The sequence below is a fragment of the Marmota flaviventris genome, chromosome 1 (assembly GCF_047511675.1).
Source record: "Marmota flaviventris isolate mMarFla1 chromosome 1, mMarFla1.hap1, whole genome shotgun sequence".
NCBI lineage: Eukaryota > Metazoa > Chordata > Mammalia > Rodentia > Sciuridae > Marmota > Marmota flaviventris.
The window spans coordinates 75045454-75072788 of NC_092498.1; the positions used below are offsets into that span (position 1 = coordinate 75045454).

The window sequence follows — 27335 nt, forward strand, 5'->3', positions numbered from 1 at the left end:
TAATGTCTACCCTCTTTATAAAATTTTATAGTAAAATAGTGAACATTATTATTGACTACAGTTTTAATGAATGATTTAGAGATCTCTAGAACTTATATGTTTGACTGAAACTTTATGCTCATTGACTAATAATTCTTGACTTTCCCTGCCCACAGCCCTGGTAACCACTATTCATTATTCAGTTTTGTGGATCTATTTTAAGTACCTCAAATAAGTGAAAATATGCAGTATTTTGTTTTCAGTGATTAGTTTATTTCACCTAGATAATGCCCACAAGGCTCGTCCTTGTTGTTGCATATTTTATTGAAGAATTTACTTCTTTTTAAGGCAAATGATATTCATTTATATAAAGATATCACATTTTCCTTATAATTAATCTATCAATGGTCATTGGTATTTTTTCAACATCATTTTTTGTTGTTTATATATATGCTGTTCTGTAACATTATTCAAATATTAGAAAATATTTCTTCTTATACCTTGGATGTTGACAAGTGCTACAATAAATACAGGAGGGATAATCTTTTCAAGATCCTGATTTCAATCCTCTGAGATGTATACCAAAAAGTGGGACTGCTATACTACATGATAACTATATTTTTAACTTTCTAAGAAACTTCCACACTGTTTCTAATAATGGATTCACCATTTTGATTCACACCAACTCTGCAAGAGTCCCAATTCCCCACATCCTTGGCTATACTAATCATCTTTATTTTTTGGAAAATAGCTATCCTTACAGGCATAAAGTGATATCTCATTGTGATTTTGATTTAAATTTCCTTGATGATTAGTGATATTAAGCATATTTTCATATAGCTGTTCATTATTTTAAATGTCTTCTTTAGAGAAACATTTATGCAATTCCTTTGCTTGTTTTATAATAATGTTATCAGTATTTATTTATTGCTATTCAATTATGGGAGTTCTTTATTTTTTCTTGAAGATTAATCACTTATTAGATAAACAATTAGCACATGCATTCTCCCATTCCATCAACTGGCTTCACTCTGTGGGTTAATTCCTTTGCTATGCAAAAGCATTTTAGTTTGATATAGTCTTATTTATTTTTGGTTTTGCTGCCTGTGCCTTTGGTGGCGTATTTAAATAATCAGTGCCAACACCAAAGTCAATAAAGTTTCCTCATCCATTTTCTTCCAGGAGTTTTACAATCTCAAGTAAGCACTTAATTCATTAATCTACTTTAATTCGTGTGCGTGCTATATGGGTTCAATTTCATTCTTTTAACTATGAATATCCAGTTTGCTCAACAGTATTTTAAAGACATTTTCTTTTTTCTATTGTATATTTTGGCAACCTATTGTATATATTGTTCCAATTGTCAATATGACTGTCTTTATGCCAGTGCCATACTTTGTGAATTACTGTTGCTTTGTAATACAGTGTGAATTCAGGAAGTGTTATACCTCTTGCTTTGTTTGAAATTAATTTGTGGAATTTTGTATTTACATATGAATTTATGTTTTTTTTCCTGTCTCTATAAAACAATGTCATTGGGCTATTTTGTAGATTTTACGCTGCATTTGTAGATTGCATTGTGTGGTATGGACTTTTAACAATATTATTCGATTTTTTTTTGGAAGAATGTGAGAAATATTAGCATTACATCTTTAAATGTTTGACAAAATTCACTAGTGAAGTTATCTAGCTCCACATATCCTTTGTTGGGTAGTTTTTCTGTTAGTGATTCAATTGCCATGTAATTTATATATCTGTTCATATTATTTTTTCGTAATTGATACTTTGTTTCTAGAAACTTTTTTATTCCTCTAGCTTGTTCAATTTGTTTTTAATAGTCCCTTTTAAAAATTTGTGTTGTATCACTTATAATGTATCTTCTTTAATTTATTATTGTATTTCATTTGAGTCTTCTTTTTTTCTTATTCTAGCTAAGGATTTGTCAATTATAATTAATTTCTTTTAAAAAGATTCATGATTTTTTCTATTTTTAAAAATTTTCCATTTCACTTATTTCTCCTATAGATTTGCCATTTTCTTTTAACTTTGGACTTGGTTTATTCTAACTTTTTTTTTACAGTGTTAGGATGCTTATTTTTAATGCACATGTTCAAACATGAACCACCCTGTTAGTTTTGCAGCAAACCTTAAGTGTTGGTAAGTTATATTTTAATTTTCATTTGTATTGAGATCTTTTCTAATTGCCCTTTTGATTTCTTTGTTGATAAAAGGGATGTTTTTGAGTATGTTGTTTAATTATTGTATTTGTGAAATTTTCAGATTTGCTATTGATTTCTAGTTTTGTTACCTGCACACAGAAAGGGTATTTCTATTTTAAGATGAGAACAACTTAAGTTGAACTGTGTGAAAAACTATATTTTAACTTCTCATGCCATGTTTTTTGCTTTTATCACATTTTACATCTTTTCATATTATATGTTCTAATTTATATATTTTTAGTAATAGTTATTTTTAGTGCTTTTTGCTTTTAACTTTTGCACTGGAACTATAAGTGATTTACCCATTAACATTATGGAGTACAGCCTCCTGTGTTTACCTTTATTAATGGATGTCATCTTTTCTTGTGCTGTTTTGTTGCTGGTTAGCATTCCAATTTTTTCAACTTAAACAACTATATTAAGCATTTCTGGTAAGGCATTTCTAGTGGCAATGAACTCTCTCAGTTTTGTTGTCTGAGAAAGATTTTCTTTGTCCTTCATTTCAGGGGACAGCTTTACAGTGTATAATTATTTTTTGTTGGCAGTCCTCTCACACCCCGCCATCCCACAACAGTTTAAATATATCCTCCCACTCTCTCATGACTTTGAAATTCCCATGCAAATGTCATCAGTTAATTTGATAGTTTTTCCCTTGCTTGTGACAAGTCACTTTCCTTTTGCTGCTTTTAAAGTCCTCTTGGTCTCATAATTTTAACAACCTGATTTTAATGTGTTCAGTGTGCTTTTTTTAGTTCATCTTATTCACCTCTACTTAGGCTTCTTGGATCTTGTTGTCCATTTTCTTCTCCACAGCTAATAAGTATAAGAGCTAATTCTTAGAATAGTTTTGGTTATATCTCTCCTCTCCTGAGATATCCAGAATGTATACCTTAGTCCACCTGATGGTATTCCATAAGTGCCCTAAGTTTTCTTCACTCTTCCTTTTTCTTTTCATTTTTCATTCTCATTCTTCAATTCATTCCTTTTTTTCTTTGGCCCTTTTGATAATATTTTCCAGTGATCTGTCTTCAAGTTATCCTTTTTTGTGCTTGATCTACTTTACTGCTCAATGCTTCTGATGAATTTTCAGTTCACTTATTATGTTCTTCAGTTTCAGGGTTTTTTTTTTTTTTTTTAATTTTTTATTGTTGGCTGTTCAAAACATTACATAGTTCTTGATATATCATATTTCACAATTTGATTCAAGTGGGTTATGAGCTCCCATTTTTACCCCATATACAGATTGCAGAATCACGTCAGTTACACATCCATTGATTTACATATTGCCATACTAGTGTCTGTTGTATTCTGCTGTCTTTCCTATCCTCTACTATCCCCCCTCCCCTCCCCTCCCCTCCCCTCCCCTCTTCTCTCTCTGCCCCCTTTACTGACATTCGTTTGTCCCCCTTGTATTATTTTTCCCCTTCCCCTCACTTCCTCTTGTATGTACTTTTGTATACCTCTGAGGGTCTCCTTCCATTTCCATGCATTTTCCCTTCTCTCTCCCTTTCCCTCCCACCTCTCATCCCTGTTTAATGTTAATCTTCTTCTCATGCTCTTCGACCCTACTCTGTTCTTAGCTACTCTCCTTATATCAAAGAAGACATTAGACATTTGTTTTTTAGGGATTGGCTAGCTTCACTTAGCATAATCTGCTCTAATGCCATCCATTTCCCTGTAAATTCTATGATTTTGTCATTTTTTAATGCAGAGTAATACTCCATTGTGTATAAATGCCACATTTTTTTTATCCATTCATCCATTGAAGGGCATCTAGGTTGGTTCCACAGTCTAGCTATTGTGAATTGTGCTGCTATGAACATCGATGTAGCAGTGTCCCTGTAGCATGCTCTTTTTAGGTCTTTAGGGAATAGACCGAGAAGGGGAATAGCTGGGTCAAATGGTGGCTCCATTCCCAGCTTTCCAAGAAATCTCCATACTGCTTTCCAAATTGGCTGCACCAATTTGCAGTCCCACCAGCAATGTACAAGTGTACCCTTTTCCCCACATCCTCGCCAGCACTTGTTGTTGTTTGACTTCATAATGGCTGCCAATCTAACTGGAGTGAGATGGTATCTTAGGGTGGTTTTGATTTGCATTTCTCTGACTGCTAGAGATGGTGAGCATTTTTTCATGTACTTGTTGATTGACTGTATGTCCTCCTCTGAGAAGTGTCTGTTCAGGTCCTTGGCCCATTTGTTGATTGGGTTGTTTGTTCTCTTATTGTCTAATTTTTTGAGCTCTTTGTATACTCTGGATATTAGGGCTCTATCTGAGGTGTGAGGAGTAAAGATTTGTTCCCAGGATGTAGGCTCTCTATTTACCTCTCTTATTGTATCTTTTGCTGAGAAAAAACTTTTTAGTTTGAGTAAGTCCCATTTGTTGATTCTAGTTATTAACTTTTGTGCTATGGGTGTCCTGTTGAGGAATTTGGAGCCCGACCCCACAGTATGTAGATCATAGCCAACTTTCTCTTCTATCAGATGGCGTGTCTCTGATTTGATATCAAGCTCCTTGATCCATTTTGAATTAACTTTTGTGCATGGCGAGAGAAAGGGATTCAGTTTCATTTTGTTGCATATGGATTTCCAGTTTTCCCAGCACCATTTGTTGAAGATGCTATCCTTCCTCCATTGCATGCTTTTAGACCCTTTATCAAATATAAGATAGTTGTAGTTTTGTGGATTGGTTTCTGTGTCCTCTATTCTGTACCATTGGTCCACCCGCCTGTTTTGGTACCAGTACCATGCTGTTTTTGTTACTATTGCTCTGTAATATAGTTTGAAGTCTGGTATCGCTATACCGCCTGATTCACACTTCCTGCTTAGCATTGTTTTTGCTATTCTGGGTCTTTTATTTTTCCATATGAATTTCATGATTGCTTTCTCTATTTCTACAAGAAATGCCGTTGGGATTTTGATTGGCATTGCATTAAACCTATAGAGAACTTTTGGTAATATCGCCATTTTGATGATGTTAGTTCTGCCTATCCATGAACAGGGTATATTTTTCCATCTTCTAAGATCTTCTTCTATTTCTCTCTTAAGGGTTCTGTAGTTTTCATTGTATAAGTCTTTCACCTCTTTTGTTAGGTTGATTCCCAAGTATTTTATTTTTTTTGAAGATATTTTGAATGGAGTGGTTGTCCTCATTTCCATTTCAGAGGATTTGTCGCTGATATACAGGAATGCCTTTGATTTATGCGTGTTGATTTTATATCCTGCCACTTTGCTGAATTCATTTATTAGCTCTAATAGTTTCTTTGTAGACCCTTTTGGGTCTGCTAGGTATAGAATCATGTCATCTGCAAATAGTGATAATTTAAGTTCTTCTTTTCCTATTTTGATGCCTTTAATTTCTTTCGTCTGTCTAATTGCTCTGGCCAGTGTTTCGAGAACTATGTTGAACAGAAGTGGTGAGAGAGGGCATCCCTGTCTTGTTCCAGATTTTAGAGGGAATGCCTTCAATTTTTCTCCATTCAGAATGATGCTAGCCTGAGGCTTAGCATAGATTGCTTTTACAATATTGAGGTATGTTCCTGTTATCCCTAGTTTTTCTAGAGTTTTGAACATAAAGGGATGCTGTACTTTGTCGAATGCTTTTTCCGCATCTATCGAGATGATCATATGGTTCTTATTTTTAAGTCTATTGATGTGGTGAATAACATTTATTGATTTCCTTATATTGAACCAGCCTTGCATCCCAGGGATGAATCCTACTTGATCATGGTGCACAATTTTTTTGATGTGCCTTTGTATCCGAGTGGCCAGAATTTTATTGAGGATTTTTGCATCTAGGTTCATTAGAGATATTGGTCTGTAGTTTTCTTTCTTTGAAGTGTCTTTGTCTGGTTTAGGTATCAGGGTGATGTTGGCCTCGTAGAATGAATTTGGAAGTTCTCCCTCTTTTTCTATTTCCCGAAGTAGCTTGAAAAGTATTGGTATTAGTTCCTCTTTAAAGGTTTTGTAAAACTCTGCTGTATACCCATCCGGTCCTGGGCTTTTCTTAGTTGGTAGTCTTTTGATGGTTTCTTCTATTTCCTCAATTGATATTGGTCTGTTTAGGTTGTCTATATCCTCCTGACTCAATCTGGGCAGATCATATGACTTAAGAAATTTATCTATGCCTTCACTATCTTCTAATTTATTGGAGTATAAGGATTCAAAATAATTTTTGATTATCTTCTGTATTTCTGAAGTGTCTGTTGTGATATTGCCTCTTTCATCCCGTATGTTAGTGATTTGAGTTCTCTCTCTTCTTCTCTTCGCTAGCATGGCTAAGGGTCTGTCGATTTTGTTTATTTTTTCAAAGAACCAACTTTTAGTTTTGTCAATTTTTTCAATTGTTTCTTTTGTTTCGATTTCATTGATTTCAGCTCTGATTTTAATTATTTCTTGCCTTCTACTTCTTTTGCTGTTGTTTTGCTCTTCTTTTTCTAGGATTTTGAGATGAAGTATGAGATCATTTATTTGTTGGTTTTTTCTTTTTTTAAGGAATGAACTCCAAGCAATGAATTTTCCTCTTAGAACTGCTTTCAATGTGTCCCATAGATTCCGATATGTTGTGTCTGTGTTTTCATTAATCTCTAAGAATTTTTTAATTTCCTCCTTGATGTCTTCTATAACCCATTGATCATTCAGTAACCTATTGTTCATTCTCCAAGTGGTATATTCTTTTTCCTTCCTTCTTTTATCGTTGATTTTCAGTTCCATTCCATTATGATCAGATAGGATGCATGGTATTATCTCTACTCCTTTGTATTGTCTAAGAGTTTCCCTGTGACATAATATATGATCTATTTTTGAGAAGGATCCATGTGCTGCTGAGAAAAAAGTGTAACTGTTTGATGTTGGGTGGTATATTCTATATATGTCAATTAAGTCTAGGTTATTAATTGTGTTATTGAGTTCTATAGTTTCCTTATTCAACTTTTGTTTGGAAGATCTGTCCAGTGGTGAGAGAGGTGTGTTGAAGTCTCCCATGATTATTGTATGGTGGTCTATTAGACTCTTGAACTTGAGAAGAGTTTGTTTGATGAACATAGCTGCACCATTGTTTGGGGCATATATATTTATGATTGTTATGTCTTGTTGGTGTATGGTTCCCTTGAGCAGTATGTAGTGTCCCTCTTTATCCCTTTTGATTAACTTTGGCTTAAAATCTATTTTATTTGATATGAGTATGGATACTCCTGCTTGTTTCCGAAGTCCATATGAGTGATATGATTTTTCCCAACCTTTCACCTTCAGCCTATGTATGTCTTTTCCTATCAAATGCGTCTCCTGTAGGCAGCATATTGTTGGGTCTTGTTTTGTGATCCATTCTACTAGCCTGTGTCTCTTAATTGGTGAGTTTAAGCCATTAACATTTAGGGTTATTATTGAGATATGGGTTGTTCTTCCAGCCATATTTGTTTATTTATGTTACTAAACATGGTTTGTTTTCCACTTTGATTATTTTCCCCCCTTTAGTGTCCTACCTCCCACTGTTGGTTTTCATTGTTATTTTCCATTTCCTCTTCCTGTAATGTTTTGCCAAGGATGTTTTGAAGAGATGGTTTTCTAGCTGCAAATTCTTTTAACTTTTGTTTATCGTGGAAGGTTTTAATTTCATCTTCCATCCTGAAGCTTAATTTCGCTGGAAACACAATTCTTGGTTGGAACCCATTTTCTTTCAGTGTTTGAAATATGTTATTCCAGGATCTTCTAGCTTTCAGAGTCTGTGTTGAAAGATCAGCTGTTATCCTGATTGGCTTACCCCTAAATGTGATCTGCTTCCTTTCTCTTGTAGCTTTTAAAATTCTCTCCTTGTTCTGTATGTTGGGCATCTTCATTATAATGTGTCTAGGTGTGGGTCTCTTATGATTTTGCACATTCGGCGTCCTGTAGGCTTCTAGGATTTGGGGTTCTGTCTCATTCTTCAAATCTGGGAAGTTTTCTCGAATTATTTCATTGAATAGATTGCTCATTCCTTTGGTTTGAAACTCTGTTCCTTCCTGTATCCCAATGACTCTTAAATTTGGTCTCTTGATGTTATCCCATATTTCTTGGATGTTCTGCTCATGGTTTCTTAACAGTCTTGCTGAGCTGTCTATGTTCTTTTCAAGTTGATATACTTTATCTTCATTGTCTGATGTTCTGTCTTCTAAGTGTTCTACTCTGCTGGTAGTATTCTCAATTGAGTTTTTAAGTTGGCTTATTGCTTCCTGCATTTCTAGGATTTCTGTTTGTTTGTTTTTTATAACCTCTATTTCCCTGTATAGTTGATCTTTTGCTTCTTGGATTTGTTTATGTAATTCATTGTTGAAGTGATCTTTCATTGTCTGATTTTGCTGTCTGATGTCTTCCTTGAGACTCCAGATCATCTGAAGCATGTATATCCTGAATTCTTTATCTGACATTCCATCAGCTGCAGCTATTACCTCTTCTAAAGTTGAGTTGACCTGCAATGCTTGTGGTCCTTTCTTTCCTTGTCTCTTCATACTGTTCGCGTTCCTTTCTTCTTGGTGAAACTGTTGTGCTATTGAATTTTCCCCCTATATATTTATATTGGTCTTGTATAGTTGCAAAGTCTCCCTTGCAGGCACGGGCGGCGGCTCTGCCCCTCCGCCAATTGGGGCAATGTGCCTACCACGCCGGCAGGCCGCTGGGCCTGCTCTGCCAGTCGGTAGCAGGTCCGCCGTCCTTGCAGGCGCGGGCGGCGGCTCTGTCCCTCTGCGGGCCGCTAGGCTTGTTCTGTCGGTGGTCGCAGTTCTGCCTACTTTGCAGGCGCAGGCAGCGGCACTGCCCCTCTGCAGGCCTCTGGGGCTGTACTGCCAGTGGGTCGCAGGTCCGCCTACTTTGCAGGCGTGTGGGGGGGGGGCGGCTCTACCCTTCCTCAGGCCACTGGGCCTGTTCTGTCTCTCGGTTGCAGGTCTGACCTGTTCTGATGGTGGTCTCAGTTCCGACTACCTTGCAGGCGCGGGGGGGAGGGGGCGGCTCTGCCTCCCAGCAGGCGACTGCTCCTCTTCTGCCGGTGGGTCGCAGGCCCGCCTACCTTGCAGGAGTGATTGGAAGCTCTGTCCCGCCGCGGGCCACTGGGCCTTTTCTGTCGGTGGTCACCCTTCCCCTACCTGGCAGGCGAGGGGGGTGGGGGGCGGCTCTGCCCCTCAGCAGGCTGCTGGGCCTGCTCTGTCTTTGGTCCCAGTTCCCTCTACTATGCCGGCGCAGGGGGAGGGGGCGGCTCAGCCTCTCAGCAGGCGACTGCTCCTCTTCTGCCGGTGGGTCGCAGGCCCGCCTACCTTGCAGGAGTGATTGGAAGCTCTGTCCCGCCCTGGGCCACTGGGCCTTTTCTGTCGGTGGTCACCCTTCCCCTACCTGGCAGGCGAGGGGGGTGGGGGGCGGCTCTGCCCCTCAGCAGGCCGCTGGGCCTGCTCTGTCTTTGGTCCCAGTTCCCTCTACTATGCCGGCGCAGGGGGAGGGGGCGGCTCAGCCTCTCAGCAGGCGACTGCTCCTCTTCTGCCGGTGGGTCGCAGGCCCGCCTACCTTGCAGGAGTGATTGGAAGCTCTGTCCCGCCCTGGGCCACTGGGCCTTTTCTGTCGGTGGTCACCCTTCCCCTACCTGGCAGGCGAGGGGGGTGGGGGGCGGCTCTGCCCCTCAGCAGGCCGCTGGGCCTGCTCTGTCTTTGGTCCCAGTTCCCTCTACTATGCCGGCGCAGGGGGAGGGGGCGGCTCAGCCTCTCAGCAGGCGACTGCTCCTCTTCTGCCGGTGGGTCGCAGGCCTGCCTACCTTGCAGGAGTGATTGGAAGCTCTGTCCCGCCCTGGGCCACTGGGCCTTTTCTGTCGGTGGTCACCCTTCCCCTACCTGGCAGGCGAGGGGGGTGGGGGGCGGCTCTGCCCCTCAGCAGGCCGCTGGGCCTGCTCTGTCTTTGGTCCCAGTTCCCTCTACTATGCCGGCGCAGGGGGAGGGGGCGGCTCAGCCTCTCAGCAGGCGACTGCTCCTCTTCTGCCAGTGGGTCGCAGGCCCGCCTACCTTGCAGGAGTGATTGGAAGCTCTGTCCCGCCGCGGGCCACTGGGCCTTTTCTGTCGGTGGTCACCCTTCCCCTACCTGGCAGGCGAGGGGGGTGGGGGGCGGCTCTGCCCCTCAGCAGGCTGCTGGGCCTGCTCTGTCTTTGGTCCCAGTTCCCTCTACTATGCCGGCGCAGGGGGAGGGGGCGGCTCAGCCTCTCAGCAGGCGACTGCTCCTCTTCTGCCGGTGGGTCGCAGGCCCGCCTACCTTGCAGGAGTGATTGGAAGCTCTGTCCCGCCCTGGGCCACTGGGCCTTTTCTGTCGGTGGTCACCCTTCCCCTACCTGGCAGGCGAGGGGGGTGGGGGGCGGCTCTGCCCCTCAGCAGGCCGCTGGGCCTGCTCTGTCTTTGGTCCCAGTTCCCTCTACTATGCCGGCGCAGGGGGAGGGGGCGGCTCAGCCTCTCAGCAGGCGACTGCTCCTCTTCTGCCGGTGGGTCGCAGGCCCGCCTACCTTGCAGGAGTGATTGGAAGCTCTGTCCCGCCCTGGGCCACTGGGCCTTTTCTGTCGGTGGTCACCCTTCCCCTACCTGGCAGGCGAGGGGGGTGGGGGGCGGCTCTGCCCCTCAGCAGGCCGCTGGGCCTGCTCTGTCTTTGGTCCCAGTTCCCTCTGCAGTTTCAGGGTTTTTACTTGATACTTTTTTATCATTTTGTTGAAAATTTATCCTTGTTTATTCATTGTTCTTTTGAATTCAGTGAACATTTTTAATGAAAGTTATTTTTCATTCTCTGTCAAGTAAATCATATAAATATTTATTTAGGATGGGCTTCTGGAGAATTCTTTTGTTTATATGCTTAAAACACTATTGCCTAGTTCTTCATTTTCCTTAGTGTTCTGTGTCAGTAGTATCTTCACAGTTGACAGCTGCCTCTCCCAGTCCTCACAGACTAATTTTATGCAGAAAGCCTCACCAATTAACCAGATGAGAGGTTCTTGAAGACTTGACCAACTCTTTGACTCTCTAGGGAGAAGGGGCAGCAGTATTTTTGTCTGATTGCTTTGTGCTTATGCATAAAATGGGAGTTTTCGTTTGTAACAGACAAATTCTCCATTTCTGTTCTCCTCCAGAACTGTAGACCTATGTTGAACCTGTCAGAGTTTGAAGACTAGTGAGACAGATGCTAGTTTTTAGGGAAGTCCTGGATAAATTTAGGTATTAGATGTATGGATTTATGCTTTCCCAGATGGAAACTGAAAGCTGGAATTTTTCAAGAATTTGTTCTTTGCTGAGCAGTGTGAAGGATCAATGTTGTCAACCAGGCTAAGTCCCTGCTCTGTTTTTCCCTAGATGACTAAACAAACTGTGCCAGATTCATCAGAGCTCCAAAATTGGCAAGACAGAAGCCAATCCTCTTAGAAGAAAACTTATAAAAGTTAAGGTGCTGAACAAGGAAACCAACCAATTCCTTCTTTGAGATGAAACTGATGTTAACAGGTTTCTCCCTAATCATCTGGAGCTATGCCAGAGTTAGGGTCTTTAACACAGGGGTATCCTGAATCTCTGTACCAACCTCAGTGAGTCTTGTTTTTATTCTCCCAAGGTGCAGGAGCCTTTCAGTTCATTTCTGATTTATCACTGAGAATTCATCTTTGAGTTATTGCTACAGTGGAGTTTTGGAGGATTAGGGCAGTAAAGATGCCATGTTGCTGACATCACTCCTGCTATTTTTACTTTAATATCAAAAAAATTTTAAAACTTCTGTTAAAAATTCCTGGGCTGGGTATATAGCTCAGGCATAGGGTACTTGCTTAGCATGTGCAAGGCCCTGGGTTCAATCCCAATACCACAGTAAATAAGTACACAAATAAAATTTTCCTTCTTTGTTATTATTTAAAATAGAACTACTGTATGATCCAGCAATCGAATTAATGGATATCTATCCCAAGGAAATGAAATCAGTATGTTGAGGAAATATTTGCCTTCCCATTTTTAAAAATGTAGCACTATTCACAATAGTCAGATTTTTTTAAAAAACCTAAGTGTCAATCAACTAATGAATGGATAAAGAAAATGTGGTACATATATACCATGAAATATTATTCAGCCATAAAAATTATGAAATCCTAATATTTGTGACAATATGGATGGAGTTGGTGATCATTTTGTTTCATTAAATAAGGCAGGCATAGAAAGCACTGCATGAACTTATATAAGAACTTAAAAAGTTGATTTCATGAAAGTTGAGAATAAAATAGGGGATACCAAAGGCTAGGAAGAGTAGGAAGAACCAGGAGTGGGGAAAGAAAAATTTGATTAATGGATACTAAATTGCACTAAGTAGGAGTAAGAAATATTGGTGGGCTATTTTACAGCAGGTGACTATACATAAGACTAGGTGGGTACTTATATCTTAAAACTGTAGAAAAAGGGATTTTAAAAACGTTTTCACCATGAAGAAGTTATAACAGCTAAGTAAATATGTTTAACCTAATTCTACAATATATATCAAAAAATCACATATTACTCAAAGTAATATATACAAATATTATATCAGTTGAAAAAAATTAGGACAAAAACAATAGTCTTTTAAAAATTCAACTCTATTGTCCAAATTTCTCCATTTATTCATTCTAATTTATCAGACTTCTTGGCAGTTTTCATCTAATAAGCCATTGTCTTCTTGAAATAATCTTTTGTCTACCTAAACATCTTATTCTTTAATTTTCCTTCTGCTTCATTTGCCTTTACTTTTCAGGGAAGTTCCCAGGTCCTCCTCCTCTAGCAAATATCTAGGTATTAATAAATCCTGAGGTTTTATCCTAAAGTTTAGTTTCTTCTTTTTGAACTATTTACCATTAATTACATCAGTGTATACTGATTTAAGTATTTGATGCAATAGATGTAAAATAATGGGCAAACTTTTCATTCATTTTCTGACTGTACACTTTTTTGCACTGTGACTATATTCCATCAAGAGAACAAGTTTGTCTTTCCACTCCTTGTATCTGAGCTTAGTCATGTGACATTCTTTGACCAATGAATCATTCACAAACTTGATGCAGAGGCTTGAATGGTGTTGAACAGTGGGGTTAATCCTCTGACTACTGAGAATTCTTCCACCAACATGTGATAAAGTCATGACCAAACAGCATATCATAATCATACCAATAGCCAGAATAAACTACAAGATTAAGATTCATGAGTGAATCATGGACTGACTAGTCCCAGATAATTTGCCACTGATGGTTCTCCATGCAGGGTAACCACAGACTTTTAAACACAAAATCCCATAATTAAAATTTTGTCTTGAAACTTAGTCTTGAAGATTAAGCCCTGAAGCTTTCTTTTCTTTCATCCTTTAACACTATGAATTCTATTTTCAAAATATTTCTTAAGTATATCCAATTATTTCAGTGATCATGACTCTTAGTGTCTTTACCTGTCCCTGACTTTGAATAAGATATGCTAAACTGGCCTCTTTGTTTCCATTCCTGTTAATCTCCATGAGGCAACTGGAATAATTTTTAATAGAGTAGTTCTTTTAATTGACTTCCTTGAAGTGACTTGTTATATTAACAAATATTTTTCTCCATAAGTCATAAAAGATTGTTGTTAAGCTACTATCTATTAAACTTGAACATTTTTTCCCATTTTGAGGTATGATTATCAAGTCATTGATGCCCTTTCCAAACCTGTTTATGCAAATTTTGGGTTTAATAACATTTAATTACATATAAAAAGAAAATATGATTATAAATATGTTTTTATGGAAACAAGTCAATTGCTGTGGGAAGGCTGTTGTAAGTATAATGCTGAAATTTTGCTCTTTAATTACATCTGAGAGATAATTATTAATAATTATTAAAAATAATTGTAAAAATCCAGAACAAAATGGAATGCATTGCTATTTTAGTGTATTTTGATTTTTTGCTCCACTTTCAAGAAACTGAATTGGCAATCATAGGTGACTTATTGTGGATTGTGATTTATACATCAAAGTGTGAAAAACTCTAGTGAATGGCCTGTATTTGAAGAAAGAATATTGGCTGGGCTTTTTAGAATACATTGACCAATTCTATTATATTTATAGGTTTAAAAGGAAATATTTAAAGTTGTATTATCATTTCTATGATACTTGTTTTGTCTGTCTTTCAATTAATGTCTGACTCTCACCTCTAGTAGAAGATATCCTGCTATCCATAAACTGCACTACTTTATTTCCCGATTATAATCATTCAATCCTTCAGTGGATTATCACTAAAATGACAAATCCAATAGCTTCCAAGAGCCTTACAGACCAGACTGCAGCCATTTCTACAGATGCCTTTCATGTCATTCACTCCCACTCTCCCTCTATGCTCCAGGCACACTTGTCTAAGTGGTCTTTGAAGACACAAAGCTCTTTCTCACCTCGAGCCCTTCACATACAACTATATAGACCTGGTATGTTCTTTCTATCTCTTTGGTGTCCAGCTCAGTATTCCTCAGATCTCATTCTTAAATGAAAATTTTTATATAAGCCATTCCTGACTATCAGATCTAAAGTTGATGTCCCTTATTCTAGGTCATGGTAACTTTTGTTTCTTTCACTTCATTTACCATGTTTAAAAAGCTTTATATTTATTTATGTTTTAGTGAATGCCAATAAAAAAATCTCCATTATTTGAGAGTTGTCTGAAACAGTAGTAATCTTTGTGGCAAATGAACAAGAGAGGTCAGTGCCTTAATTTTCAAGACTGATTAAGAGAAGTGACTATCCAGTAAACTAGCCAGAAATTTAACAGTAGGCTTTGGGAATGAGATAGTCACAATGAGTGGAGATACACTGTTAGAGAAAGCAAAGGAAATCTTAGTTATTTTCATATCACTGCTTAAATGAGAGGGCATGTAAATAAACAGAAGAGACTGTATAATTTTTTGAACTTTGAATATGATCCTCAAAGAACACATGGTTCCATCTAAAAGCAAAGGGGAAAAGATGTACTACCTCAAAATGTTTGAGTACAACTTCTAGTTAACTATACTGATACAGGATTGATATCTTGGAAGCCAGGATCAAAACAAAATAAGATTTAAAAAAAATTGAGGCAACAGCATGGGTATACCACAGAGGAGAAAGTCTCCACACAAAAGTCACTAAACAAACAAGCATTGACAGTCCATGCAGAAGAATGAAAATCCAGAGTCGTTAAGACATACAAATATAATTTCTAGTTTCCAACAAAAATATGCAAAAGAATATGAAAGTATGTTTGTGTCCCTGGTGTTGGACTTAGCAAAGACTTCATAATAGCTATTATAATCATATCAAAAAACTAAAATGACCATATTTAAAAAATAAAGGAAAGTACAGCATCAATGATTCTTCACACATAAAAATTCTAATTAAACATAAGAAATGATTAAAAAATGAAAATTCTGGAGTTAAAAATTATAGTAACCAAAACAAATGATCAAAAATTCCTAAAGAGATTTTAAAAATTAACATGATTCATAATATCCAAAGACTGTAAACAATCCAAAGAGCCATCTATTGGTGAAGGAATAATGTATAATACATACATATAATGAATTATCATTCAGCAATAAAAAGGAAAATAGCATTCACATAGTTTACATGAATGAACTTCAAGCATATGTTATGTAAAGAATCAAGATGAAAAAGACCATATAGTACATGATTTCCTTCATATAAAATGTCCTTAAAACAAGCATTAGAAAACAGATTATTTATTGCCTAACATTGGGGGAGGGAGTCAAAACTGTTTACAAATGGGGATTAGAGTTCTTGTTTGATTAGAGTTCTTATCCTAAAATAGGGATAAAATATTAAAATCATTAAAAGTACACTCAAATGAGTGAATCAGGTTATGCTTAAGTTACACAGTCATAAAACAACTGAAAATACTGTTTCATACCAATATGAAAGGAAGGCTGTATTTGTTTTGTTTGTTTGCTTTTATCACTGTGACCAAAGTACCAGAAAATAATAATTTAAAGGAGGATAGTTTATTTTGGTTCACTTTCCAGAGGCTTCTATCTATAGTCAGCTGGCTTCACTGCTTTGAGACTTGTAGTGAGGTAGAGACATGATGGTTGATGTGGCAGAGGAAAGCTGTTCTCCTCTTAGTAGCCAGGAAGCAGAGAGAGTAAGGAAGGGGCTGGAGACAAGATATGTCTTTCTAGTGAACTCCTTCAGTGATCAACCAACTTCTTCCAGCTAGGATCCACTTCCTACTTTTTCCGCCACCTCCCGTTAATGTTATCAATTTATAAAACTCTCAGTGAATTAATCCACTGATGAAGTCACAGTCCCATAATACAATTACTTTCATAAAGTACTACCTCTGAAAATTGCTGCCCTTGGGGCCAAGCCTTCAACACATGAGCCTTTGGGGGACATTCAAGATCCAAACCATAACAAGAACTTCTCAGGATCAAGATGCATTACAAATACATTGCAATAATAATAACCATCATAGTATTAATGCATTGTGTATTTTGTCTTTATTATGTAGCATTATTTGAAGTCCTTAATTTATAATCATATTATATGTAACTTTCTAAGAAAGGAAATAAATAACATGGTACTAGTAAATGAATACATTCAGATTAAATAATTTTCTCAAGGGCGCTTACAGAGGTAGCTTGACCCTTCATTTAACAGACTCAACTGCTACTTTTTATAGTCTGTGTCTGTGTGTGTGTGTGTGTGTGTGTGAGAGAGAGAGAGAGAGTGAGAGAGAAGAGAGAGAGACAAAGAGAGAGAGATAAGATGTAAGATTTATACTGAAATACATACATCAAGTGCAATGCAATGCTATCATATATGTATTTTTACCTGCATAATTATTGGATAAATACATGTAAATAAAAGAATTGTAAAATGATCAATTCCTCAACAATTAAGATTTTCATATCTTATAAACCATTCCTAAGCTTCAATTTAGTAACAAAAATGGTCAGGCTGAAAGAATGGATCCCTTTCCTTTGTTTAACACATAAAAATTTTATAAAATGCTGATATTCTGACTTTAAATAAATTCATAAGCTTTATTATTGCCTATTAGAAGAGGTGTTTTGCTGACACAAAGATAAAATAAATTATTTATAATCAGCAAATCTTCATTGTGTAATAGTTTTCATACAGTGTTTATCCAAGGCAGGTTAAAAAAAAAAAAAAAGATGCAGTGGAAAATCTTACCACACCAATGGAAAAGTAATTGTTGATGATACTGTAAGGCACTGGGTCTCCTTTCTCATCTTTGTCATTAGGTATGACTTCAAACTTCCATCTGTCCAACATGATTTCTGTGCTGGTTTCAATGTCTTTTAGGATTTTCATCAGATTCTCACCTTCATAACCTAATGAAAAAAAAATATATATCTTGAGAAAAAAAGCTAAAAAGTAACAAAAGCTGTTATTTGTGTGTTTACATGTATTCATGGATATAAATTATTCTAAAGCTAAATAAGGCATTTAAAGTTAATTCTACCACCAAAGTAAGAATTAACTATAATCTTACCATAAGCATACCAAGATTTTCTTAGCTTTTATTTGTAACACATATTTCTGTTCTATGGTTCAAATTTTCAGTACACCCAATTGCCAAATGAACATTTCTGTTGTATATCCCCACAAAGGTTTCAATACATTCAAACCATCTTAGCTAGATATCACCCTCCACCCAGTTGCTGAACTTAGATGCCATTTTAGACTTTTCATTCCTCCTTTATTCTCTCCTATAGCAACAGAGGAATTTTAGTTTAAATAAAAAGATCCTGCTCTTTTTTGTTCATTGTATTTTTTTTCTGTCTATTCAGGTGCTCTTTGTCTCTTTAACTAGTTTCCTTCTATTCCTTCAGCATGATTTTGATAACACTTCTTTTTTGAAGCCACCCTTCTAAAATAACAGATCAGATGCCCTTCCTCTACAGTCCCACAGATGCAGGTCTCAACATCAGCCTTAGCTTAGAAGGGACACACTGCACTACTGTTATTTGTGTTTTCCTCACTACAAGCTCTGCTTGCTAAATCTTCATGAATCAATATTTTAATGAATTTGCTACACATGAACAAAAAGGCCCAAACAGACAGTGTTTGTCTAACAATTTTCTTAAGTTTATCTGTGGGTATATATTAGTAGTTAAAACTATAGCCTCATCTGCTGTGTTACTGTTTTTGTTTCTCCCTCAGTATTAGTTTCCTCTCCTGTCAAATCTAACCTTGGTTGGGAAGATAAAATGAGACATGGCATAAAAGAGACCTAAAACTTAAAATTTTTCAACAATATAATAACACTAAAGATAACATGAGAATTTGAAATGTTGTATTAAGTTAAACTCTCTTTTGTGCGTGTGTGCATATACACACACCCACATACATAAAATATACTTCAAAATAATATTTGAGTGGGCAAATATTTTTAATAGCTTTTTTTTGCACATTCAACTTTTGGCTTGTAACTTGTTAATTTACTTGTTAAACAAGAAAATATCAAAGATTATTTGTCCTCATTAGAGCTGTTAGCATACATATATTGAAAAAACTCAATGGGTTAAAAGGAAAAAAAAAACAGGTACTCTCGTATGTCAATATTTTCTAAAACATAGTAAGTTATATTAAAAATGGATTTGCTTAATTATTTATAAGAAGATGAACACAGTCCCACACTAAAAATACTACTTTTGGAGACAACCATTAACTCTTACCTTTCAGAGATTTAAAAAATAATTATGAACCATTTTATGCATACAGCAAAAGTACAATGAACAATAATTACATAGAAAGTATTGACTATTTTTAAAAACATATGTCTGATGCAGTGGTACATCCCTAAAATTCCATCAATTCAAGATTCTGAGGCAGGAATGTCCCAAGTTTGAGGCCAGCCTTAGCAACTTAGCAAGACCCTGGCTAAAAAAAGGGGGGTCGGAGGTGTAACTCAGAAGTAAAACATCCCTGGGTTCAATCCCCAGTAACAAAAGAAAATAAAGATTACATATATATATATATATATATATATATATATATATATATATATGGAGTTTTTAAATGTGAATATTAATAATATATACATAATTGAATTCAGTGCCAAAACATTGAATGACTTCAATTTAAAGACTAAAATAATCACATTTACTTATATCAGATTTTTTAATAGTTCTAGTATTATATATATGTGTGTGTGTATGTGTATATATATATATATATATATATATATATATATATTTTTTTTTTTTTTTTTTTTAACTATAAGTTAGCTGGGTGTGGTTATTCATACCCATAATCTCAACAGCTGAAGAGGCTGAGATAGGAGGCTCACAAGTTGTAAGCCAGCTTCAGTAACTACCGGAGGCCCTAAGCAACTTACCGAGATCCTGTATCAAAATATAAAATAAAAGGCACTGGGGTATAGGCTCAGTGGTTAAATGCCTGTAGGTTCAATCCCTGGTAACAGCAGCAACAACAAAAGAATAAGAATTTCTAGTCATCAAAATAAAAATTATATATTTATGTGTGTGTGTGTGTGTGTGTGTGTGCATTTCTCTACTGAATTAAATTTAAAAGCAGTTAATTATATTCACTTATTTTCCAAGTTTTCCTTTTGTTTTAGAATAAGCAGGATGGGTAGAGGAACAAGATGGCGGAGTATAGAAAGGAAGAAGGTCCAGCAATGCCTCAGCACCAGACTTAGAAAGCAGGCGAGTAACAAAGGAACCTCAATGAAACATAATACTGACCTGTAAAAACAAAACACAGAGCTACAGAAAGTTGGTAATCTGAGCACAAGTAATACTACCTTAGAGATGTGCAGCTCCAGCTGCCAGTGGAGGAAATGGAGGAGTGCAGACAAAGGAGCCGCGTGACCAGCAGATAAAGAAATTTTAAAATAAAGAAAAATCGACTTGGGGAAACCTGCAGTTTACTAATTTTAATAGAGTTGGTAGGGTAAGCTTCTCTGGGAAAACAAATCCTAAGTGGTCCACTGAGGTGAAAGTGCTTGGTGGGGGCAGGAAGCCCTGTACAGGCAGACACAGGAATGCAACGTGGAAAACCCTCCCCCGAGCCCGGAACCTGATGGCAGGTGAGGAAAACTTCCCGGGAACTGGAATCTGGCCCCATGCAGCTTGCACTGCTGCTTACAGAGATGGGACCTTGTAAACTTATAAGGGAAGTTTTACCAGCAGTCGGAGAACAAATTCCCAAAGGTGCCTGAACCTGAGAGACTGAAATGGAACCAAAGAATGTTTTAAGTGAACCACTTAGCATCTGGATCCCAAGGGAGAAAAATCCCATAATGGCTGGCACCCCATAAGAGCTACTGTGAGGAGTCTCACTGTGGCCACACAATTGCATCTGATTCTGGGAAGAAACCGATAATTCATATCCATAATATTGAAGGTAAAACCTGCCGAGGCTTGGTCCCTATGTTCTAAAAGTGGATTTTTTCCAGATGCCCCAGAGATCCAAAATCCATCAGTGATAGAAGCTCCATGTCAGTATACAGAGTAGATCAAATCTCAAATACCTACCCACAGAACTCCAAAGTCCAAACCCCCCAAACGGGAAATTTCAATCTAGAAGTCTGCATCATCTACACTATAGGATTACATAATTCATCAGGACTCCCCATTCTATCCCACCCAATACTGGGAGATTAGAAGGTGAGCACTACTATAATTAGCTGACAGCTAGGTGAGGAACACAAGGACAGTGGCCAAAAATAGGGAGTTAGAAATAAAAGTAAAGACTGAAAATCCATTGCTGCCTACAGATTTGACCACTGCAGTAGAAACAAGTTCTTTCTCTCTCATTAAGACTTTCTCTTTTTCTTTCATTTTATCTTTATTTTTTCTTTTCCTTTTCCTTATTTCATTCTTTCTTCACATTCCTATTTTTTATTTTTTAAATTTTAAAATATTTTTCATTTTTTTAAAAAATTATTTCATCATGTTGTAGTATTATTCATTTTTTAAAAAATTTTGTGTGATTTTCTGTGTATGTAAATGTGCATGTGTGGTTGTGTATACTCACACTGCAAGGATAGGTTTGAATATATGTATACACACACAAAGAAATTTACCTCAACATCATAAACATTCATGTAACTTACACATTAATGGCCCTCTCTTGCATTATTTAATTAATCATTATTTAGCCTACATTATACTTAGGTCAATCATATGAGATCTTTTATCTAAGACCTTATGGTCTTACATAAAAAAGAATAACTAATTCTAAAATCAGTACAATATAGGAAATAATTAACATCAGAGCCGAAATTGGTGAAATTTAGTATAAAAATATATAGGATCAATGCAACAAAGAAGACAAAATTGATAGACCCTTAGCCAATCTAACCAAAGAAGAGAGAAAACCCAAATCAAAAAAAGTACAGGTACAAAAGGAAATGTCAACACACACTCTTCTGAAATCCAGAGGATCATCAAAAACTATTTTTGAAAATGTATATTCCAATAAAACAGAAAAACTAAAAGTCACTGAGCAATTTCTAGACACATAAGACCTGCCTAAATAAAACTAAGAAGATATAGAAAACATAAGCATACCAATATCAATTAATGACATTGAAACATCAATTAAAGGCCCTCCAAAAAAGAAAAGCCCAGGACCACATGGATTCTTGGCTGAGTTCTATTATAACTTGAAAAAGAACCTACATCAGTCTCTCTTAGATCATTCCATGAAATTGAAAGGGAGTAAACATTCCCAAATATGTTCTATAAAGCCAATATCACTGTAATACCCAAAACAGAAAAAGACACAACAAGAAAACTATAAGACTAATCTTACTGATGAATATAGATGTAAAAATCCTTCACAAAATATTAGTAAACCATATTCAGCAATACAGCAAGAAGATAACATACCATGATAAAGTGGATCACATTTCATGGATCCAAGGATGGTTCAACATACTCAAATCAAAAAAAGTAATCTACTACTTAAACAGAATTAAGGACAGAAATCACATAATCATCTTAATAGATGCAGAAAAGGTCTTTGATAAAATCCAGCACCAATTTACGGTAAAATTGCTGGAGAAGCTAGGGATAGAAGAAATTTACCTCAACATCATAAAGGCTACTTATGACAAACCCAAAGCCAACATCATATTGAATGGAGAAAAACTAAACGCATTTCCTCTAAAATCAGAAAGAAGACAAGGGTGTTCACTCTTACTACTGCTATTGAGTGTAGTCCTCAAAACATTAACCAGAATGATCAGGCAAGAAAAAGAAATCAGAGGGCTACAAATAGAAAAAGAAGAAGTCAAACTATCTCTGCTTGATGATGACATGATTCTACATCTCTAGCAAACCCGAGTCTTCTGCCAGAAGAAAATAGCAGATATAAGCTCAACACTCATAAATCAATAGCTTTCCTATACTCCAACAATGATTCAGCTGAGGAAGAAATCAGAAAAAACATTCCATTCACAATAATCACAAAAACAAAAGCAAAACAACAACAACAAAAAAAAATGGGAATTAATCTAACCAAGGATGTGAAAGAGCTCTATAGTGAAAATTAGAGAACACTGAAGAAAGAAACTGAACACCTTAGAAGGCAGACCTCCCATGTTCTTGGATAGACAGAACTAATGTTTTAAAAATGGCCATACTATCAAAATCGTATACAAATTCAATCCAATCTCCATCAAATATCAATGACATTCTGCAAAGAATTAAAAAAATCCTTAAATTTATTTGGAAGGATAACAGACCCAGAAGAGCCAAAGCAATTCTAAGCAATGAAAACCAAATAGTAGACATTACAATACCCAATCTCAAATTATACTATAGACCTATGTAACAAAAACAGCATGGCACTGGCAGCAAAACAAACATGAAGATCACTAGAACAGAAGACACGAAGACAAACACACCTACTTACAGCTATTTGATACTTAAATAAAAATGCCAAAAATTTATCTTGGATAAAGATAGTCTTTTTAACAAACGGGGTATGGAAAACTGGATAATAATATGTAGAAATATGAGACTAAATCACCATTATTCACCTTGCACAAAAGTCAATCCAAATAGATCAAGACTTAAGAATTAGACCAGAAAACTTGGAATTGCTAAAAGAAAACATAGGGTCAACACTCCATCATATTGTTGCTGACACTGACTTATTTATCAAGCCCCCAAAAGCACCGAAATAAAACCAAGAATCTATAAGTGGAATGCCATGAAGTTAAAAAGCATTTGCACAGCAAGGGAAATGATTAATAAGAGTGTGAATAAAGAATCTACAAAATGGAAGAAAATTTTTTCAGCTAATCTTCTGATAGGGGACTAATATTCAGAATATATAAAAATATCAAAAGACTTAACATCAAAAAAATAAATAAATGTGCAATACATAAATGAAGATTTCTTAAAAGAAGAAACACAAATGACTAATATATGAAAAATGTGCACCCTTTCTATTAATCAGGGAAATACAAATCAAAACTATAATATTTGATTCTATTCCAGTCAGAATGGCAATGGTCAGTACAAACAGTTATAAGTGCTAATGAGGTTATAAGGAAAAGGTACACCTGTACATTGTTGGGTGGACTGCAGACTAGTACCACCACTATGGAAAGCAGTATGGAGATTCCTTAAAAAACTAGGGATGGACCACCATAAGACCCAGCTACCACACTTCTTGGTATTTTCTCAAAAGAATTAAAATCAGTATGCTATAGCAGTACAGCCACATCAATATTTATAGCAGCACAATTCACAATAGCTAAATTATGGAATCAGTACAGATGCTTTTCAACAGACAAATGAAATAAGAAATTTTGGTATATATACACAATGAAGCTTTACTCAGCTATAGGAAAGAATAAAATTATGGTACTTGCTGGTAAATGGATGGAAATGGAGACTACTATGCTAAGTGAAATAGTCAGACTGAGAAACTCAAAAGTCAAATATTTTCTCTCATACATGGAAGCTTGAATAAAATAAAAGAAAGGAGGAGGGATGAATAGGATATTGGAAAGACATAGGGAGATTAATAGTGTATCAGGGGACTGAGTGGCAGAATGGAGAGATGGGAAAGTGGAAGCAATGGGGAATGAATTTCTAAAAAATCATGTTATGTGTATATATAAATATACCACAGGGAATTTCATCTTCATATATATTTTAAAAGAACCAATCAAATATAGAAAAAATAGATAAGTAAAAGTAATCTAGCACAGTAGAGGAATAAGAACTAGGAAAGGGAGGGAAGATGGGAGGGTAAAGGGTTGGGAAAAGGAGGGGATAGTAAACTAAAATCAAATTCATATGCATGTATGATTTTGTTGGGAGGTAAACCATGTATAACTATAAAGCTCTAATAAAAACTAGAATGAGCACCATAGGTTTTAATTATAAATGAATTAATATATAGATGTATAGTGTGTATATACATACACAACTACTCATCAGAAAAGTAAGTAAATAATAAGGCTTTAAATAAATTGAGCTTGCCTTTACCCATATCTCAGGTTTATAGCAGCATTGTTCATCCTAGCACAGAACAAGATAGGAATAGTAACTAAACAGGAAATTTAGTGAAATTTAATTACCAGGGCTAGATTGTAGGAGCTCAAAATATTTACCACTAAATATGTTTTCACAGATTTTTATGGCTACATATGAGGAAGACTGGTATCAATCAGTCTTCCAGCCAAATAAAAAGGGAAAGAGCCAATAAATAAACGTATTTTGAGAATTACAACATCTGGAGTTGGAAGCTAATTCACAAAGGCAAACTCCAAATTGTAGTCCCCCACTTAACAAATATTTATGACATGCAAGTTTGTATTTATGTATGCCATGCAATGGCATATAGCCATTACTAGCGTTCCTGAATTTAAGAAGATTAAATTTTTTAAAATAACAAAAACCATTAAATATACAAGCAAAAGCTTGTTTAAAGGAAAGCATGATGGTATTTTCTGTCATTAATTTGTTTTAAAAGTGTTAATCACTCTTTTTTATTATTAGTTGTTCAAAACATTACAAAGCTCTTGACATATCATATTTCATATATTTGATTCAAGCAGATTATGAACTCCCATTTTTACCCCATATACACATTGCAGATTCACATCGGTTACACATCCACTTTTTTACATACTGCCATACTAGTGTCTGTTGTATTCTGCTGCCCTTCCTATCCTCTACTATGCCCCCTCCCCTCCCCTCCCCTCCCATCTTCTCTCTCTACCCCATCTACTGTAATTCATCTCTCTCTCTTGTTTTTTCCCCCTTTCCCCTCACTTCCTCTTATATGTAATTTTGTATAACAATGAGGGTCTCCTTCCTTTACCATGCAATTTCCCTTCTCTCTCTCTTTCCCTCCCCCCTCTTGTCCCTGTTTAATGGTGATCTTCTTCTCATGCTCTTCCTCCCTATTCTGTTCTTAGTTGCTCTCCTTATATCAAAGATGACATTTGGCATTTGTTTTTTAGGGATTGGCTAGCTTCACTTAGCATAATCTGCTCTAGTGCCATCCATTTCCCTGCAAATTCCATGATTTTGTCATTTTTTAGTGCAGAGTAATACTCAATTGTGTATAAATGCCACATTATTTTTATCCATTCATCTATTGAAGGGCATCTAGGTTGGTTCTACAGTCTAGCTATTGTGAATTGTGCTGCTATGAACATCATTGTAGCAGTATCGAGTGTTAATCACTCTTGACTAAGAAACAAAATGAGCCAGGAGTGGCGGCATATGCTAGTAATTCCAGTGACCAGGATGCTGAAATAGGAGGATCCCAGGTTCAAGTCCAATCTCAGCAATTTAGTGAGGCCTTAAGCAACTTAGTGAGTCCCTGTCTCAAAATAAAAAATAAAAAGGGCTGGAGATGAAGCTCAGTGATAAAGTGCCCGTGGCTTAAATCCCCATTACTGTCTCTCCCCAAAACAAAAAGGAAAAAAATGAACAAAATAAAAACACAATATTTATTTGCTCTTTAATGACATAATTTCTGGATCACTTAATCTACTTAAAAATTCAAATAATTTTTTCAAATGAAAAAAGCAGAAACAAATATTTGTAAAAGTGTGCCCAATTTAAAACTCTGTCCCTTACCTTCATACTCTACGCAAACAAAATTTTGCTTCCAATATTATTCAAATTTTGTTAGATTAATAATGGTTAAGAAATTTTCCAAGAGAATGCTAATTAAATGCCTTAGGATCTCTTACATTCTGACAGTGTAACTCTTTCTAAAATATGGAAATATAGTCCTGTAAAAAAAAGTCTTCAAGTCAATACATTCAACTGACATTAAGTGAATCCAGTGATTATTAACTGAATACTTTCACAAATATTACACAAAGTACTCATCACAAGCACTGGACAAAGAAATTTAACAGCTTTAAAACAGTTACCTAAGCCCAAGAACCTAGCAGGCAGGCACCATTACTGACTCTGAATTCTGATGAGGAAGGAGTAGAACGTACACAGGTGCACAACAACATGCCCAAAGCTACATACCTAACAAGACATAATCCCACTTCACATATTTCCTTATTAATAATCTCTAGCCAATGACTTTTGTTTCTCTAATTGTTCATTATGGGCTCCTTGTTATCTGTCTTTTCCCAAACCCCTTGTCCAATTCTCCAGCAAGTTCAATCTGTCTAAGCCTGAAAATGCACTTCAAGGTTCTCTACTTGGATCACAACACCCTAGTCCAACCTTTAAATTTTCCAGTTGGGGCAACTCTAATTTGCGTTTTCATTTGTACAATTATAGTTTTCCATATTTTCACATTTTTTGACCAGTTTATTTTCCACTAAAAAAAATATCTATTTTTAAAAATACAAATGTTGGGCTGGGGATATAGCTCAATTGGTAGAGTGCTTCCCTCCCATGCACAAGGCCCAGGGCTCAATCCGCAGCACCACACACATACACACACAGAAAAAAAAAAAAAATACAAATGTCATTGTATTGCTCTACTTCTGAAACTTTTTAGATACACCTTTTGTTTCAAATTCAATCAAATAAAATTCTTGACACACAATACCCTGCATTGTCTAGTTCTTTACTGACATTTTATACTTACAGTTCACAACACCCCTAACTACCCACCAACTTAGTGCTGCTTGAGCAACCCC

General features: G+C 36.5%; 1 protein-coding gene across 6 annotated transcripts in view; it reads right to left on the minus strand.

Annotated features, from left to right (window-relative positions):
- Dgkb (diacylglycerol kinase beta) overlaps nt 1-27335 on the minus strand; it is a 618799-nt gene that overhangs the window by 380877 nt on the left and 210587 nt on the right. For all 6 annotated transcript variants that reach the window (XM_071607991.1, XM_027932698.3, XM_027932697.3 and 3 more), the window contains one exon: nt 17390-17550. In XM_071607991.1, coding sequence (XP_071464092.1) covers nt 17390-17550 — 161 coding nt within the window. The remainder of the gene's footprint in view (nt 1-17389; nt 17551-27335) is intronic.